Raw genomic sequence first — 19191 nt, 5'->3', positions numbered from 1 at the left:
CCTACCGCCCAATCCAGTCTCTCCCGGATATCACCATGTCTCCATTTAAACTGATTTCCCAAAAACTCAACTCCGTCCAGGCCACATTCAAATAGACAATCACTAAAAGCTTGTGTGGTCAAGTATTCCCACCTTCCTTCTCACTTGGCATTAGAATTTCGTTAAAATCTCCAATTACTAGCCATAGACTTGTAGCATCTCCCTTAAACTCCCTAAAATAACACCAAGACAAATGACACCGGTCCCAAGCTGGTTCCCAGTAGAACCCGGTTAATCGCCAATCTGACCTATCCCCCTTCATAACCAGAACATTGATAAAATTTCGTGTCATATAGTTCAGAACCACTTCCAACTCATTATTATAAAACAAAACGAGGCCACCAGAGCGACTATCGCTTTCAATAACATGAAGGGAATCAAACCCTAAATTAATCCTCAACTGAATTACCTTAACTTTGTTCAGATGAGATTCAGACAAAAAGATCACATCTGCTCTCACCCGCCCTTGAAGATCCAACAGCTCACGTACTGCCGTCGTTGAGAGCATACTGCAACAATTCCATGTAAGGACTTTCATTGCCGTCGACAATCAGTGCAACGAGGAACATCGAAGAAAAAAACTCTCGGCGACAGGAACCGCCAGAGGACAACAATCCCTAGCTATTCTTGCTAGGCGACAACAAATCTATAGAGAAGCCTCCTCGTCGGATCATCAAGACCAACAAACTCTAGCAGGCAGCGACCGTCGAAACGACGACGAACGTCAAAAGAGAAACTCTAGCCGACCAAAGGACAGCAAACCCTAGCCTTCTTTGTTAGGGGACAGCAAGTTAAGAAAGGAGAACCCTAGTAAGATCATCTACATAGTTTCAAGAAGAAACTAGCAGGCCAACAGCCGGCGGTGGCGGTGGTCCTGCGTGCATGCGTTTATAGAAATAAGTGTATGCATGAGTGTATGCGAGTTTAAAACAAACTCAGGTAAGATTTTTGGTGTTTCCGTTCATTATAAGTTCCAACTTTTAAGTTTCAAGAGTGAGCTCGACCCAAGCTGAACCACACCGAGATCAAGCCATGACAGTCCTGGCCTTTGGCGCCGCCGCTACCTGGCCGGAGGCCGTCGTCCAGTGCCTCCTCTTCGTCCTCGCCGCGGGTATGCTCGTGGCCCTCCACTCCCTCCCCCGCCGAGTTGCCCATCGTCTCCGCCGCGGCGCCGGCGGCTCCTCGGCCGCTCAATCGCGCCGGCACTTCGCGCTGGGTGCCCAGCTCCTCGCCCGCGCGCGAGCCGCTGCTCCGAAGCCCCCGGGCCCGCTCGCCCGCGCGGCCCTCGCCGAGGCCGACCGCGCCATCGCGCTCGACCCCCGCGACGCAGCGCCGCTGATCCTCAAGGCCCTCGCCCTCGACCTCCAGGGTCACCGCCTCCCGGCGCTGCGCACCCTCGACGTCGCCCTGGCGCCGCCGCTCGCGCGATCCCTGGAACCGCGGGAGCGCGGGGACGCGCTCGCCAAGCGCGCCGAGATCGCGCTAGCGCTTAACCGCCGCCGCCGCCTCGACCAGGCCGCCGCGGATCTCACCGAGGCCGTCCGCCTTAGCCCCGAGAACCCCCGCGCTCATGCCCTGCTTGGCGAGTGCTACGAGAGGAGGGGCCTCGCTGCCGAAGCCAGGAACTCCTTCAAGACCGCCGCGTCAATCGACCCATCTCTTGCTACCGCGCACGACGGCCTCCGTCGGACAGGCGCAGGCAGCGAAGTCAACGAGAGTGACTGATGTAAGCAAACTTACCTTGATTCTTATCTTGAACTTGTAAGTTGCAAAATATCTAGGGTTGAATCACACAGGCTTCGCAAAGAGAGCAGAAGGAGTTATTTTGGTACACAAATTAGTGATCTTATGCATTATGTAAACGAAATTTGTTAGAGCATTATGAACTGAAATACTGCAGTAAGAAGTCTGATGCTGAGTACTAAATGCAAGTGTTTCTCTCTTTTCAGGACTCGTTTTTATATTGTTATATATTTGGGGGCGGGAACGAACGAACCCCTTGAAGACCAAATATGGTAAATGTGACATGTATAATGCTTTGTGGCTTTGCTGTAGTTAGTTACCTTGAAGATGTGCTGCTTACTTTTGGCCCTCTGTTGTTGGTTAACTGAATATGCAATTTTAATCCAATGCGTATGCTGACTATTAGTACCATCTCCCTCCTTCCTCACATAATGTTGTCCAGAATCCAGATTCTACTGGATGAATATTTGCAAAATCGATAATTGTTTGTTCCTGATATGCCTTAGAGCATCTCCAGCCACGCCCCCAACAGGCCCTCCCCAGGCGTTTTTGCCGCGCCGGCGCCAAAAAATCGGCCCAGTCACGCCCCGAATAGCCCGTTTTTCGCCGGCTTGGGCCGAAACTGGCGCCGGCGGACCCGAGCCGAACTCGGCGCGCTGTGGGGCGCCTAGGGGCGCTGGCGCAAGCGAAAAGGGGCGTGGGGCCGCTCTGTCGGCGAGTCGAGAGCCTCTTCCCGCCGTTTCTTCCCGCTCCCCCCCCCCACACTTCCCTCTCATTCTCTCCATTCCTCCCGCCAACCTCCCTCCCGCTCGCCTCCCAGCCGGCCGCCATGCCGCCGAAGAAGTACGTGATCCCTCGCGCCGCAACAACTGCGACCGCCACCGTCGCCCAGCCGAAACAGAGGAAGCCGAGGGCGCCGCCGTCCAAGCCACCGGGCATGCCAAACGCCGACTGGAGGGCGGAAGTTCAGCGCCGGGAGGCTGTCACTGTCGACCGGTGGAATAGGGCCATCGCCAAGAAGTCTCGGGAGAACGCGACGCGTGCGGCTGCGGCCGCGGCAGATCAAGCCGAGGCCGAGGCGGCTCGCGTGGGGATGATGAATCCACCCGGCGGCCACGCCCAGTACGCGCCTTGGAGCCAGCAAAGCGTCGGCTCTCCGGCTGGCTTCTCGTCGTCGCCGCAACCATGGGGATGCACGCCGTCGTCGGGCTACTCCGACGGGGACGCGCACGGTGGGTTCAACCCCAACGTCACCTTCCCCCATGGACACCCGGCCCAGCGCACGCCCTCGCCCGCCTTCGCCGGCGTGCAGTACCCTCCGTACAACTACTGGCCGCTGGCTTACGCGTCCTCCCCGACGCCCCCTCTCCGCCGTGGTGCCCTGCCCTTCTCACAAGCTTCCACGTCGCACCTCGGTGACACCGACGCCGACATGGACGACATCATCGCGGCAGGCTCGGCCGCGGCCGCTGCGTCCCCTGGGTTCGCTACCCAGGACGACACGGTGGACCTCAACGGCGGCATGGACGGCGAGCTCGAGTACGGTGAGGAGGAGCTGGAGGAGCAGGAGGAGCTGGCGACTGTTCCGGCGAGGAGGCGCAAGAAGAAGGGGGCGGCCAGGACCGGCAAGCCGCGCATCAAGTGGACGTCCAAGGAACAGGAATGCCTCGCCGAAGCGTGGAAAGTCGTCTGCCTCGACCCGACCACTGGCACGAACCAGAGCATCGAGACGTATTGGGAGCGCATCAAGGCCGAGTTCGACGAGCGCAAGCTCGTCGACCCCTACTTTAAAGGCGTCTACATGCAGCGCGGGTCGAAGGCAATGGCGAACCATTGGGGGCTCATCCAGGCGGCGTGCAACAAATGGCATGAGATCGTCGAGGAGACCGCGGCTCGCCCGGAGAGCGGCGCCAACGTTGAGGATCAGGTATCGCTCGCCGGTCTCCCGCTTCTCTTCGCCGTGTGCGCCTGCCAACTGTTTGTTCCTCGGCACAGCTGCTGCGCATGTTCGCCTTGTATCGCCTGGGCAACAACGACCAAGAGTTCAAGTACCTCCACGTCTACAAGCGGATCGACAAGTGCGAGAAGTGGGCGGAAGTCCGGCGCACCCTCGACAAGGCCAAGGAGACCTACAAGCCGGACGCACCGACGGCGGGCGAGTCAGAAGGGCGGACGGACGGCAACAAAGGGGCCAAGAAGGGGAAACACGCCGACGCGGCAACCGCGCGAGTGCAGGAGTCCATCGAACACTGCCTCGCCGACGCACAGGCCCGGGCCGCCCTGCGTGAAGAGAAGACCGGGGCGCTGTGGTCGGCGTTGATGATGAACAACGTCGTCAAGCTCGAACTGCTCTGGACCAATGTCGCCGCGAAGAAGAGGAACACCGACCTGGCTTTTCTGATGGGCGGGGCGGACATGCTCCAGAGCAACGACGAGAAGCTCAAGGCGTGGTACATGGCGGAGCGTGGCCTCATCCTGAACCAGCCGACGACAACGGCGCCGCCAACTCCTGCGCCCACGCCCACGCCGCCGCCAAGCCTATTGATGCCTCCACGACGCCCAGCAGCACCGAAGCCGCGCCGCCGCCGCCCAGCACAAAAGCAGCTCCGACACCGCCTAGCCCGCGCACGCCGACTCCGCCGACGCCGGAGGCCGACCCCGCCGAGTGGTGCGTTGCGCACGTGTCCAGACTTGTGGCGCTCTTTTTTTTGTACGCCGGACATTTATCCGATCGCCGAACTGTGTCCTGTGATCGCCGGACTTGTGGTGTCTTTTGAGTGGGAACGACCAAGTTCGAAATTGCCGCGTCCTGGGCCGGGGCCTGGGGGTGTGACTGCAAGCTAGGGCGCCCCCAGGGGCCAATCTAGTGCCGGTTCGCCCCCAAGCCGCTCTTTTTAGGCGCCCTGGGGGGCCGAACGGCTGGAGATGCTCTTAGTTCTGTTCCTGATAGTTATTTTTGGGTTAGTTTAGCACTCCACATAGAGATGCTTTGCAACAAGCAACAGGTTTGTACAGCAATAGGACATATCAATCACATTATAAGGTATTGATACATGTTTGGACAGCACCTGACCAGGTCAATACACGTTTCCTTACCCACAAAATGGAACTTTAGAGAGAAAATGGAATGGAATAATCAGAAGCTAACAAATGGAAATAATAACACACTTCAACACCCAAAGATGTGGAGGGCAAGCAAGTACTGTGCTGAATAACTCCACAACTCATGAAAAAAATGCCAGGAAAGATGAATTGTAACTAAAGACAACTGATATACCCGTTTTAACTGAGCTACTGGGTATCTCAACTGCTTTGTCTATGAACCTATAAGTCCTAAAAAACCAGAGTCAATACTTCAAGTATCTGAAACTCTAAACATGTTTTATGTTGAACTTGAAACATCAAACATCACATTATTAAGGTTATGGTGACACTGGCATGTTCAACTAAACATGGTTGTTTCAGAACAGATTGGATATGATGTTCATATATGTACCCCCTCCCCCGTCTAGGGATACTAGTACATCATCCGCAAAGAGCATACACCTTGGGATATCTCTTTGTATATCACTTATGACCTCATCCATCACCAAAACCAAAAAAGATAAGGGCTCAAAGCTGACCCACGTGCAGCCCTATTTTAATTGGGAAGTCATTAGTGCCGCCATCACTTGTTCGAACACTTGTCACAACATTATTGAACATGCCCTTGATGAGGGTAATGTACTTTGTTGGGAGTTTGTGTTTCTTCATGGCCCACCACATGACATTTTGTGGTATCTTATCGTAGGCCCCAAGCTAATGACCACCATATGCATGTCCTTCTTTTACTCTATGCATCTCTCTATAAGTTATCGTACCAAGAAAGTGGCTTCCACGGTCGACCTCGCAGGCATGAAACCAAACTGATTTTTGGTCACGCTTGTCATTCTTCTTAAGCGATGCTCTCTCTCTCTCTCTCATGAACTTAGTTTCACGGTAATTAGTGAAACTTTGGACGCCCTCTTGTTCTTGGAGATTGGTACTAATGTACTTCGCCTCCATTCTTCGGGCATCTTGTTTGACCGAAAAATGAGGTTGAAAAGCTTAGTTAGCCATACTATCTTTATGTCTCCAAGGCCTCTCCAAACCTCAATGGGTATGCAATCAGGGCCCATTGCCTTGCCTCCTTTCATCCTTTTTAAAGCCTCTCTGACCTCAGACTTCTGGATTCATCACACAATTCGTCACACAAAACGTCTGTTGGGCATAGCGAAGTTGTAATTAAATTAGTTGCAGTGTGTAATGCAGTCTTCTGTCTTTGTGCTCGGAATAAAGAAGAATAAAACAGAACTGGGATGAAGGAGCAGCGCGGTGGTCTTATTTGAATTCGAGTTGTGGAGGGGAGGCGATGGATGAGGACCTGTTAAGGACAACCATAGTATATCGTCTCTTGGGCTATAGCAGGAAGGGAAATGTAATCAAAGGAGGAGAAGGCCAATCCTACGTGTGAGGGGTGGAGAGCCTGAGAGGAGAATGAAACGGACCACCACCACCAATTCCCTTCATTATAGTCTTCATAGTAGTACAGATATCAACAGAAAGTTATTTTCACTGGAGGAATATTAAGTTGGATTATTTGTGGCATCAGTTTTGTTTTATTTTACAAATTTGACCTGGGGTATTTTTTGTTGTGATAGGTACATTAAGGCTTTCTTTTTCTGCTAGAGCTCAGATGGTGAATCTTTGTCATGTAGACATGTACAGAGGACTAGAACAATCATATCAGTCACGATATAATCTGTAGTGCACATAGGGGAATTTATTGAGTGTGGTGTTTCTGCAGTACAGGTACTCAATCCATCTGCACAGCCATAGGGCAACAGAGTTAATCAGTTAATTGTATCTTTGATTCTTGCATTCTACTCTTGGATGCCTTTATTAGCATTTCTTTCACAAATAATGGATTTATTTATTTTCCCATCATCCTTTTTTTGGAAGAAAACTTGTCAGGGGACCCCAAACGCAGGGCTGGAATTCGAGCCGAGTTGAGCCAGCTCGGCTCGACTCGCTAGAGCTCGTTTCGTTAACGAGCTAGCTCGACTCGACTCGTTACTATAACGAGCTTAAACCCAAGATTGGCTTGACTCGTATAACTCGCGAGCTGGCTCGTTTAGCTTGTTAAGCTCGTTAAAGATATGAACATAAGACCCAAAATGATAAAAATGATTATGTATATATTAAACATATATATCACTAAACAATTGTAATTTCCTTGTAACGCATGAGTCTCCTAGGCAGCTGGGCCTTCAACAGCTGGGCCTTGTGTTGTGCGCCTGGAACGTAGGGTGCTGAGTGGCTTATCTTTTTTTGTATTGGGAGTGGCTGATCTTTTGTACCGAGCCTAACGAGTTACACGAGTATTCCTGAGATTGGCTCGTTTAACTTGGTCTATAAACGATCTTAAACTAAAGCTTGGTTTGACTCGTTATTCTTCGAGTCTGAGTCGATTCGAGCCGAGCCACGAGCTACTCGTTTAGCTCGCGAGCTTCGAGCTTTTTTTCCAGCCGTATAGATAGAAACCTGAAATTCGCCTCTTCATCCTTATTTTTCACTGTTGCAAGGGTGATGTGTCAGGACCCTACTGAACCAGTATCTATATCATATAAGGAAGATACTGATTCAGTTATCGGACAGTAGAACTACTTCGAGCACCAGATGGATGAATGGCTGTGATCCATTTTACTTGCAGTCGCATTTACTTCAGTTGATACTGTTTTACTCTGAACTTTCACTAGTCACTGTTTATCTTCCTCACCGTTGTAAGCCAGGCTGGCTATATGTATTCTGTTCGATGCTTGAATGAGTAGTGAGAAAGGAGGTAAACTAATTTATGTAGTGTACTGTAGCTATATTTTGCTCCTCCTTCAGGCAAGATTCCTCGTTCAATCCCTTAATCGGGGACGAACCTATCCAAAATTCCCCACTTGCGTCTCAGTCCTTACATGACTCTCTCTGATCCTACTTACATTTCTGTTGACATGATCCCATTTTATCCTATGAATGAGAAAACCGGTGCATGAATCATGCATTTTCTTTAACCTTGACCATACAGAAGGTCAGAAAGAGCATGTTTGCATAGTTACTGTACTACTACCTCCATTCCAAAATATAAGGCGTTTTGGCAGGCTAGTTCTTATATTTTAGAACAGAGGTAGTACAAATTAATGCCTACATGCATCCTGGCAGTATTCAACAGATCTGGCAGTTCATTTCTTTGGTAGCACGGACGATCTCTGTTATCTGCTCTACAAATTGCAGGCAAAGGACATAGCAGCTCACTCTGAAGCTGAGTTATATTCAGAGTTGTATCAAGTTGTGCCAAATGATCAAAGCATTGGCTGGTTTGCTGAAATAGAATATTGCTCGTGTCCCGTAAAAAGAAAGATTGGTAACATCTCGTCAAGTTATTGTGCAATCACTGGTTTTGTGACGTTGTGATGATGTTGGGCAGTTACATGTTGTGTGGATTGTGTTACTTTTTTAACGGGGTTTCATCCGTCTACATTTCCTATCATGGATGGACCGTTGAGGCCTACCCTGTCCACAAGAGAGGTGACACTCTTTCATGTATGCTTATGTTATGCATCTCAGCCCTGAAAACATACTACCAAGACTCGTCATCATTAGTATGACAATAAAAAAGTGCAAACTGCATTGACAAGTTTTCCCGGGTCGCCTCCGCCCTCAGAACTGGCAACTTCACGCCTCCTAGCATCTCTCACCCCCCTCCCCAGCAGAAACCCCAGGCTCCCGAGATGACCTGCTCCCGACCATGAAGTTCTCATATGCAACTGCGTGATATAATTTTTTCCCAAACCGTGTTCCTCATAAAGGAAATGAAGAGGTCAATTGTCCCCGTTGCGCTCATGAATCCTTAGAGTTACTAAGCTCCCAAGAAATGGAGCTCTGTGGTTAATCGGGGCTGTATTGACCGTGGCAAATTTGACAAATTTAACCTCTGGATGAAATCAAATTACGGAATGAACTGCCCGTGAAACTATTTCATGCGGCTGACCTTTTTGTATGACGCCCGACATGAAGGCGCCACACTACACTGTGCAACGTCTCACAGATAGGTGTTACACGTCTGCCAGCGTTGCACACCAGACTGCCTAAAAATTGCTAAGTCATTGTGCAGAGCCTAAAAGCTAGGCGCTGCACTGTATAATGTGGCGCCTAGCTCTCAGGCGTTGCACTAATGGTTGCACTACAAAATAAAGCAACCACTAGTGCAACGCCTAGAAGCTAGGCGCTGCACACTGACTTAGTAATTTTCGGTTCATACAGGTGCGACACTGGCCAGGCGTGTAGCACCTACCTGTGAGGCGTTGCACAGTGTAATGTGGCGCCTTCGTGTTGGGCGTCACACAAAAAGACCAGCCGCGTGAAATAGTTTCACGGACAGTTTATTCTGTGATTTGATTTCGTCCACAGGTCAAATTTGTCAATTTCGCCATTGACCGTTGGGATCAGCCTCTAAGTCGGTTTGTGCTTTTTCTTTTTCAGCGAAACAGTCCCACTTGCTAGGCAGTAGGTGGCTGTGCGGGCGTGCTGACGATGGGGCGATTCCCCCTGTATCTCTCTCTCAAAGAAAATCCCCCACGAGACGGCGACCTCCTCGGCTTCTCCAGCACGCGCTATTGCGTCGTCACCCTTGATACGGTGGCTTTCCTGCCTCGCGGCCGCTCCTCCGGCTTTCCTGCTTCTGTGCACCGTCGTTATTCTCGTGGGCTTGCGGTACTGGCGGCAGATGGGGGTGGCGGCTGGATCTGGACAGCAAGGGCGGCAGATTAAAGAGAGACAAAGAAGCCCTGGTCTAGGTGAGTCCGAATCCCTCTCTTCTCTCTACTCGCGGGGCTTGGTCGCGGTCGGGAGCAGCAGACAGACGGGGCAAGCGGCTGCTGAAGGATCTCAACGCGAGTTCCCAGGACAAGTGATCCAGCGCGATATCGATGCCGACCTGAGTGTTTGTTGCTGTCGTACTTCTGGACAGAGATGATGCTCCTCATCGCGCTGTCGAAGCACCAAGAACCACGTCCAGGTCATGGGGCCGTTGATGGGAGATCGACATCTTACCTGGGCACTACTCCTGCACGCCGGCGTCATGGCCAAGCAAGGCCTGCTGGTAATTTCGTTCCCCTTTCATATTTGGGTCAGCAGCGGCTGCTTGAGGGTGTACAGTTCCAGATGATAGCCCTTTTCCCCTTAAATTTTTGCACTAACCTCTTCTCTATACTACATGTGCTTCATGGTGAAAAGCGAGGACAGCAATTTGACAGTTATAATATGTGTAGGTGCATATATGAGTAGCTTTATGAAAAAAGTAGATGCATATATATGTATTTCTTGGGCAAATCTATCTGTGTACAAATAGATGCATATAGCATATAAAGCTACTGATATAAGAAATAGTTATTGCCCCTTCATGGAAATTGGCTTCAGTGGCTACATAATTATTTTCTCATTGTGTTTTAGTTAACATTTATGCGAATCACAGAAAAAAAAAGTGTATGTATCTGCATAGTCGCCGGATCCACACCACTGGTGACCATGGCTTAGCATAGGAACACCCCCGGATCACACTCTTGCAACAGGTGGTTTAGTTCACATGGCTTCAATTTTGGCTATGTGATGAGGTCATCCCCTTCTCTCCTTTTTGAGAATTTTGAGTTCGATTTTACATTTATTTCAGGTTAAGTAGTACTGAATGATGTATTTTTGCATGCTTTCTGCAGTCTATGCATGTTCGTGGTTATACAGGTTGGAGCCTGCAACTGATAATAAGCTCAGTCTTAATCTATGCATTGTTCTACATGTTTGTTGGCAGATAGAGATAAAAAGGGAAAGTGAACATATGGTGATTGAATTTACTTCCTGCATCTATAGTATTTTACACCAATGCAACATTTGTGAAATCGAGATAGTATATTTATTTGCCACATGTATTGTGTTGCCCCTGAATGTAATACTGTTCGGTTATATCTTGGTATTTACGTTATCTGAATCACTTCGTTTTGATACGTGCATTGCCATTTTCAAAAGTATATCCATTGTTCCTTCCTGGTGGTCAAGTGGCAATGCAGAGCATGCTGGTGAACTTTCAAACTCATCTGCTTTCGTGTTGATGATATGTAGACAAAAGAGCAAGACATAGAGTAGTTAATTTAGACCGATGACTTTGTACGGGCAATGCAAAGCTAGAAGTGATCGATATGCTTCAGGAGGCAACGAAGCAGATTGAAGGCCACACGATCTGCGCCCTCAGGGATGCTGCAGCATGGCCTGTGCAGGGTCTTATCAGGCACTTCAGGCCTGAGCTGGAAAGGAGGATCCGCGATCGAGTTGATAACGAGCTGCTGATGGCAGCTTCTGCATGAGCACCACTTCTATTTTCCTGATTTTATTCACAGAAATAATGCAAACTGGTGAACTCATTTCTGTACAAGCAAATGTAGGTTACCTTATTGGTTTGAACCTTTTTATGTCCATGTTTATTTGATGCGCTGATGAAGCCGGTGTACTTTGATGGAGAAGTAGAAACGAATATGAAGGATTGTACCCTGTATGTTGCATGAGCCTGATTTTCTTCTTTAATTTTGTAGAGAATGACTTGCTTCTAAATCCTCATAATCTGACTGAACTCTAAAAATATGTTGGCATCTGATGGTTAATGTTTTCTTAAGTTGATTTTTTTTTGAAATTTTGCTTAAGTTGATCTTAATAATGGATTGGTGGGCCACTTCTATTCGGCTTCCTGAACAGCAGGCAGCCGAAGCTAAAACGAAGCCATAGTTCTGTATATGCAACATATATTAATGTTTTCTTATGTGTTTGTAACTAATTCTCTCACTTCTATTTCATTTTTCTCTCAAGAGTCAAGACGGAAGGTCTCTGAACACGTGGCTATTCCTTCCATATGGCACTATTAAATTGTGAAACATCATTATTTTTTTATGTAGCTGTAACTTTTAGCGAAAATCCAAGAAAAAACTGATGAAGAGAATCCTGATTCGTTTCCTTCCCTCTTCCCCGCTGCTCCGCGCCGCGCCGCCGCTTCTAACGCCCCGGTTGTCTTGTGTGCAGCTTTGGACATGCACGCCGCCGGCCCCAACCCCCAACACCCCGCCGCTTCGCTGTCCCTTCTCCGCCTCCAGCATCCCCGCTACCCCGCCCGCCTCCACCTGCTCTGCCTCTTGCATCTCCGCAGCCGCCTCACTGTCCCCGCGCCCCTGGTCGCCGCTCCATCACCCTCTGGCTTCCAGAGTCGGGAAGGACTGGGTGAGGTCGCAAGGGAGAGAGAGGCCTCGTGATGTGTTTTCCTCCTCCTAGGCCTCCTCCACTGCCGCAAGATCCATCCCGAGGTGACCTCTTTTGTTCTTGATTTGCTCTGTAAATCGAAATGAGAATCTTTCTTCTTTCTCCTCTTCTTCAACCTAACCCTGGTTAGTTTGTTTTGGCGTCTGATCAACCATGGTGACTATATGAGTATATGGCTGCATCTGAGCACCCGTTCTTCAAGTGCTACCACTCAATTGATTGAATCTCCAAAGAGGTTGTCTGAAAAATCCAAGTAAGTAATGTAAGTGCAAGTAAAATTGGTGGGAGGCTACGGCTCAATCGATTGCGTCTCAAATGCATCAACGCAGCTTACGGTGATTTTTGAAACCTGTCATGTATGCATGCCTTAAAAACAACTAAAAATTTAATTGCACCAAATGAATGGGAATGTTAAATTTGTTTGTTTCAGTACCTATATTCTAAAGAGCCCCACCCATGTTGTTTCCCTTGAGATTTAGACTTCTAGAGAAACCAATTTGCTGACAGATACTGGGACATCGCTCACTTGCACATTGCTGTTACTGAAGTCCACATACATGAGCTTCCTCAATCCTTGGAGACCTGAGGAATCGTTTGCTTCAGAATAAGATGGTTTATAATGAAAAAAGCTCCCAAGTAAAATTAAAGTTTCACCCATGCAACAGTACGAGTTACATACCCTAAAAAATTTGAAACCAAGCGTGTTGTCCAGAAAAGTTCAGTAGCTGAAGCTCCCAAAATAGGCTCGCGGGGATCCATGTCATCTTCCGTTCGATTACACAGGGTTTGATCTTCTTCCTTTCTCCTTTAATTCTTTGTCTGCTCTTTGATGTTCTACTTGCGGATTGGAGCTGCTGTCAGAACAGCGGTATATGTGTCCTATTCCGTTTAAGTATAAGGTTGTGCGGCCTTTTTTGCTCCATATTTCCTGAACTCATAGTTCATTTCCCTGTTATGTGTAGATCTGCAGGCAGCATGCAAGATCATTTGGTTCGTCAGTTTAGTTAGAACTCCCATTGTTGATTTCTCTTCCTAATGTAAGCCTTGGTGTTGCATTCATCAGGTGTGTTGCTATTTCGTATACAGTTCTGAATGATTAGTGCCAAGAAGTGAGCTCCAAACTAGGTGAGTACTTTGACGAACAGAAAAACTTTCAAGACCTATGGCCAGGAACATGTATTGTATCCAATACAAATGAAGCTCTAAATAATGTTGGGCTAAAAATGATTAGTTCTTCACTGAAACTTTGATTTTAGGGTTTGCTGGACTTTATGTACGGAATGCATTTGAGTGCCATAACTTAACATTTGGATACATCACGAATTTTAGTAGGTTAAACTAAAATCTAAATGGAATTACGAATGCATATCAGTTTGCTGCACAATTATGCAGCAAGGCCAAAAGTATTATTAGTCTGCATTATATCTTATAATATATGAGTTTTTGCCATTAGTCTTATTTTCTTCTACGACTACCATGTATTGTTTGACTCATTGTTATCATATATTTTCTTCTGATGCAAGCCTGTATCTACACTTCCACTCTCATTTCTTTCTTTCTTTTTTATTTTGCAGGGCACATGTCTTTCAAGTACAATAAAAAGATTACAGTTAACTTGTTGAGTAATAATATATGATTGCTGGTGCCTCCTGATTTGTGTGATAAACAAATGGTGTACATTTTGTGTGTAAATCCGAGATTCCTCGAAAGGTTGGGAAGTGAACTTATTGAACTTGTTAGCCCTGTTTAATTCGGTAGCATGTCAAACTTGATGTTCGTTTCGGCCCATAGCCTTTTCCCTGAAAAAGTTTGAAAGTGTGAATTATCCCTCTATCAAGTATTAGCTTTTTTGTTCTTTGAACAAGCCCCATTCACGCTGACTATATGGGAACAGTAAAACAAGCTAACATGGACCATCATGATGATTTCTTGGTATGTTGATCATCATTGATTTTAAGAGTTGAATGGGAGTGAGCGAGCTTCTATTCACTTGTTGCCGTCTACGTATGTACACTTTGTGACATCGGTGAGTAATGTACATATGATTTCTCTTACCATCAAAGACATCATATGAATGATATAGGAACCCATGGATCCAGTTGAATCACACATGTAAAGAAGGACGAGCTAGCTATATAGTTAGATGCATAGAGTGAGGCATTTCATTCCGTGATAACATGTATGAATCATGCATAGAGCTAACGATTAGTCCTGCATTACTCCAACAAGACTTGATCTATTACTACAAATATGCTATTAATGTTCTTCCATTTTCAGTTTCCCATCCAGTAAGCAATGAGCAAGAAGTCGAGCTCAATTGTAGTGAGATGGAGTAAGGGAAGGCGGTTTGGGGGCGGAGTGATGCTGGCGGTGGCTGCAGTTCCTACGGTGTCCAGGGCACGACTCTTTTTGCACGCCGAATGCTGCCAATTAGTTTCAGCTTCGCTGCACCACACCATCATGTGACACATATTATGACACGCGCACCTTGGCGGGCTGCGACACCAACAAGGACACACTACGGCAACCCTGTACGGGGGTGTCCGCCCCCTTGGGGATAGGTCACCTTCTTCCACAAGCCATGGTCGACAAAGTCTGCATCAAGACTCTTGATTCATCCTTCCCCCCTCTCTCCCAGCATGATTAAAAATTGATATCTGCTGTTTTTTGTTGCTCGGTTTGCATGTTTTTTTTTGCCTTCTGAGGGAGACTATTCAGGCATACGATGGTTAGAGAAACGGATCCGCTAAAAATCAGTCGACTGAGACTTGGCGAAGTCTCAGTCGACTGCTCAGCCGTCCGATGCTGAGCGTGTAGATTTGCGCTGAGGCTGGTTTGTCCCTTGTTTCGGCCTGTGTAAGGCGTGGACCGGCCCATTTTCCTTTTCTTCTTTGTGGAACCGCGATCCCGCGCGAGCGTTTCGCTTTTGTAGTGGGCTGGGCTGTTTTTCTGTGCGGCTTTTTTTTTTGCTGTTTTGTTTTTTGAGAAGTGGAAGCGGCCGCCCCCATGGTGATTAAGAAGAGGTGAACGGGCAGTCACAGCTCAATCCACATCGTCTCTCTCCATTCCCCAATATCAAATCAGAAGACGAACCAGAAGACGAGAGAGGGGAATGGCCGGCGCTGCTGATGCAGTGAGTTCCCCCCTAATTTTTCTTCCCCATCCTTCTTTCTTGTCTTTGTTTTTGCTGATGCTACACCGTAGATCTGTAGGGGATTGGGGTCCTTCTTTCTGTCTTCGTTTTTGCTGATGCTACACCGTAGATCTGTAGGGGATCGAGTGTAGATTAGTAGATTCAAGTCTACGATGGACTCCAGGATTTATAGGCATTTTTTTGTATCCTTACTTGTTCAAGCAATCAACGGATTGGAGGATTGATTTTTGGAGGTGGTAGTTTGTACGAACAAGTTCAAGTTGTATTTTTGTAGTGTCTCAAAGGGGGCGGCCAGAGTAAGCGGCTGCTAGGCCTTTTTTGTTAGGTGGTGCAGACCTAACGCCAAGTTAACCTCACTTTTTAGTCTTTTTAATTTCACTTTTTTTGTTAGCTTCTTAGTCTGAAAATAGATTTTAGTCCAGGGGCTTGTTGTGAGTCAGCAACATGAGGTCCTCGCCCAAGCTAAGTGCATGTCTGCTGCAATGTAGGAATGTATTACTGTGCCCATGTATCCAGTAGAGTAGATAGGATTTTTGTATGTCCATAATCCCCCCGCAAGATGAGGTACCGTTCTTTTTCTTTTTTGTATTAAATATCTGATTAGTAGTTTGAAGCAGAGAATTGCGTCCATAGTTTATTTTTTTATGTTTTTCTTGCATGTTGAATGCACAATAGTGTCTCTCGCTTAATGAATGATACGCACACTCGTGCATATTCGAGAAAAAAAATTAGTGTCTCTCGCTCACGCACGTCGATCGGCAATGTCGGTGTGGCAGATCATAGTGCCAAAGTTCTTGTTGGTGATATACCTCATATCTGAAGAGATTAGGGTAGTTGTTTGTGTGGATCAAGCGAAGTTTAATACCTTCAACTCTATAATCGACTCTAGGATTTTTTTAGTTATTTTTCTTGTGTCCTTATTGTTCAAGCAGCCAATAGATTGGAGGTGTTTTTGTGTGTTTTTCATGCAGTTGTAAGGTGCTGGAGAGTGGCAGATCATACTGTTTTTATGTGTTTTAAGTTCAGTTAGGTTCAGTTAGTCTGGTTCTTTTCTGCTTCAGGAACCTGAACGGACCCTGTGTGAAGCTATTCGAAACTACTTTTTGTTTGTAATTCCTTTTTTTTCAGAAGAGTGTAATAGTAACCACATGTACAGCAACACTTTCGTTTCTTTCTCTTTCCTGAAACTGAAACTACTAGTCTTTTTACAGCATAAGTACTTTTGTTTTGGTTGTACCATCGGGTAAGCATGGTGTTTGGGCTTTTTTCGCAATCATTAAGCTGCATGAATACATTGCGAAATATATATATGTTTTCTGAGGTGAAAGAATGACACTGTAAAGTGTTTTTTTTAGTGAGTTATCCATTCTAATTTTTTTTTGCTTCCTTTTTTGATGTGTACAGGGGGTTTGTGGAGTTTGTTTCAACCATTGCAAGTATGAGAGCAAGGGAAGCGGTTTCAGCATGGTTGCATGGGAGGAGTTCAAGAATGCAGGGGTAACCAACTCCTAACTTTTTGTACTAATGTCATCACAATACTCACAACTTTTTGTCGTGACATCACTCCTAACTTTTTTGTTTTTTTGTTCAAATCAGGTTGTGCCTTGCAATGAAAGGGCCCATTTCAACAATGTGACAGGAGAGAAGGTGACGTTTGTGTCAAACCAACGGGCATACACTGTAAAGTGTTACAAGGGTCGCATAAAGAGCGCTATGTATGGGAGAGGTTGGAGGAAGTTCTATGAAGACAACAATCTGGGCAAGGGTCAGATGGTGGTGTTCCACCTGGATGAACCTTCACCTACGGCATCTATTTTGTGGTTCCAGGTGGGCAACGGCTCTGAAGATGAACAGCCTATGGAAGAGGGTGATCCCATTGAAGATTCAGATTCAGGTAATGAGGATGGAGAAGCTTCAAGCGATGATGGTGAAGGCATTGTTCGCACTAGGGGGCTTTTGCTTAATGAGACAGAGGATGCTCAGCTACAAGGGCTGCTGCCTCTCAGTGATGGTTTCATCGGGTTTGCTTTTGTTCACCGCGTGACAAGGACTGACATTCGCTTGGGCATGATGGTATGTATCTCTTTGTCTTCGTTTTTTCTTTTTTTTGTATGTGTATGCTACAGGCATATATATGTGAACACACAATGCAAATATGATTCCTTGAAAGAGAAGGGGCGGGGGGTAATATATGTATGCTACAGGCATATATATGTGAACACACAATGCATATATATTAGTTTTTAGTATCTGCAAGCATGTTTTGAACATGTATTCGTGCTCAGTTTTTTTTCCAGTATGCTCTTTTTTTCAAGCAAAAAAAATCTGAATTGTGTTTTTTACCCCTTTTTTAAAGTATTCAAAGACCAAAGAAAGTTTGATTGTTTTGATATAAACACTCACATTTTTTCATGTCTGTTTGTGTTTTTTTGACAGAAAATACCCAAGAAAGTTGCTGCTGCCACGCCGTTTGAAGAACAGGGGGTTGTTGGTATTTCTGTGGATGGTCGGAGATTCAAAAAAATCTCATACAAAACTACTGATGATGGCCGCATTGTGTTTGGCAGCAAGAAGTGGAAAAACTTCGCAGCTAGCAGAGGACTCAAAGTCAACACAGCTGTTCTTATTGGCTTCAAGAGCAGCGAGAGGGATGATGTCCATGTCCTGGTTATCTTGAAGAAGCTTGGCTAGGCACCAGGCACAGCAACTGATGACAAGCAGAGCTGCGTCTATAATACTCATCTGTTGGGTATTCTATATATTTCTGTGTCGAAGTCTGTATGACGAACCTTTTTTCATTTTTATGCCATGTTGAACCTGTCAGTGTAGTTTTGCGTTTCTTATGTGTCCACCAAACAATGCGGCTTGAATAATATATGATGGGAACCCCTTTTTCTACATTATATTCAAGTGTTCACCTAAGTTTTTTTTATTGATTTTTCAGTAAACATTCATATACTTTTTAATTTATGTGCACATGCTATTTTTTAAATGTCAAAATGTGTGCTATTGTATTCGTTTCAAAGACAGCAGACTTCCTCTATACATGTCAATTTTTTTTCCATGCAATCCAACCAGCTTATGTGTTTTTAATTGTCGTGTCGAGGAACACGCTCCTTACACGCAAACGAATGGAGAATGTGGACGATGAAACATTTATAGATTTTTTTAAGCCTGTCGCGATCTATTTTGGCTATTGCATGTCTTTTTCTAAAATGATTACTGGGGGGTGGGAGACCTTTGTTTTGTTGGAGGGGGCGGCGTCAAAAGACATGGCCCCCAATTTACATGTTCCGCACTAGGGGGCACGTAAAACTACATGTCTTTCTACATTGGTCGCAACTAGGGGAGGGGACATTTTGTTTTCTTGGTCGCAATGGGGGGAGGAGGGGGGCACCTTTTTGTTTTGTCGGAGCGGGAGCCGTCGAGAGACACGGGGGCCTATTTGCATATCCCACACTAGGCACGGAACTACATGTTTTCTCTAACTTGGTCGCAACACCGACTACCCTACGTTTTTGTCGAATGGGGTGGCATCGAGAGACATGGGGCCTAGTTGCATGTACCACAATAGGCACGCAACTGCATGTCTTCTAGCTGGGTTGCATCCTGAGTTCCATTTTTTGTTGGTTGCCGGAGGGGCGGCTTCTAGTTTTCTGGTCCCAAGGGGAGGGGGGGGGGTACCCAATGTTTTTGTCGAATGGGGCGGCGTCAAGAGACATGGGGCCCAGTTGCATGTCCCACACCAGGCACGCAACTGCATGTCTTCTAGCTTGGTTGCAACTAGAGGGCTTTTTTCTTGTTGGAAGGGCGCGGCGTCGAGAGACATGGGGCCCCAGTTGCATCTCCCACACTAGGCACGCAACTGCATGCCTTCTAGCTGGGTTGCAACTTGA

General features: G+C 47.0%; 1 protein-coding gene across 9 annotated transcripts; it reads left to right on the top strand.

Annotated features, from left to right (window-relative positions):
- Window positions 1–970: 970 nt before the first annotated feature.
- On the top strand, window positions 971–18198 carry LOC125513218. Of its 9 annotated transcripts, none has more exons than XR_007285750.1 (8): window positions 971–1765; window positions 1989–2054; window positions 9331–9644; window positions 9818–13266; window positions 13716–15274; window positions 16700–16792; window positions 16892–17368; window positions 17732–18198. XR_007285750.1 is itself a non-coding variant. In XM_048678259.1 (8 exons), the coding sequence occupies exons 5-8, from the start codon at window positions 15254–15256 to the stop codon at window positions 17984–17986; spliced, it is 846 nt and encodes a 281-aa protein (XP_048534216.1). In that variant the 5' UTR covers window positions 9351–9644; window positions 9818–12185; window positions 12272–12394; window positions 13205–13266; window positions 13716–15253; the 3' UTR covers window positions 17987–18198. The 9 variants fall into 9 exon arrangements, 7 of the variants coding, with proteins under 7 accessions (XP_048534219.1, XP_048534218.1, XP_048534216.1 ...); XM_048678259.1 differs by lacking the exons at window positions 971–1765; window positions 1989–2054 and having other exon boundaries at window positions 9351–9644; window positions 9818–12185; window positions 12272–12394; window positions 13205–13266; XM_048678260.1 differs by lacking the exons at window positions 971–1765; window positions 1989–2054 and having other exon boundaries at window positions 9351–9644; window positions 9818–9949; window positions 11908–13266.
- Window positions 18199–19191: the final 993 nt, after the last annotated feature.

The sequence above is a fragment of the Triticum urartu genome, chromosome 6, assembly GCF_003073215.2.
Source record: "Triticum urartu cultivar G1812 chromosome 6, Tu2.1, whole genome shotgun sequence".
Lineage (NCBI taxonomy): Eukaryota > Viridiplantae > Streptophyta > Magnoliopsida > Poales > Poaceae > Triticum > Triticum urartu.
The sequence above is the reverse complement of the archived record's forward strand: the minus strand, read 5'-3'. Positions and strand labels throughout refer to the sequence as shown.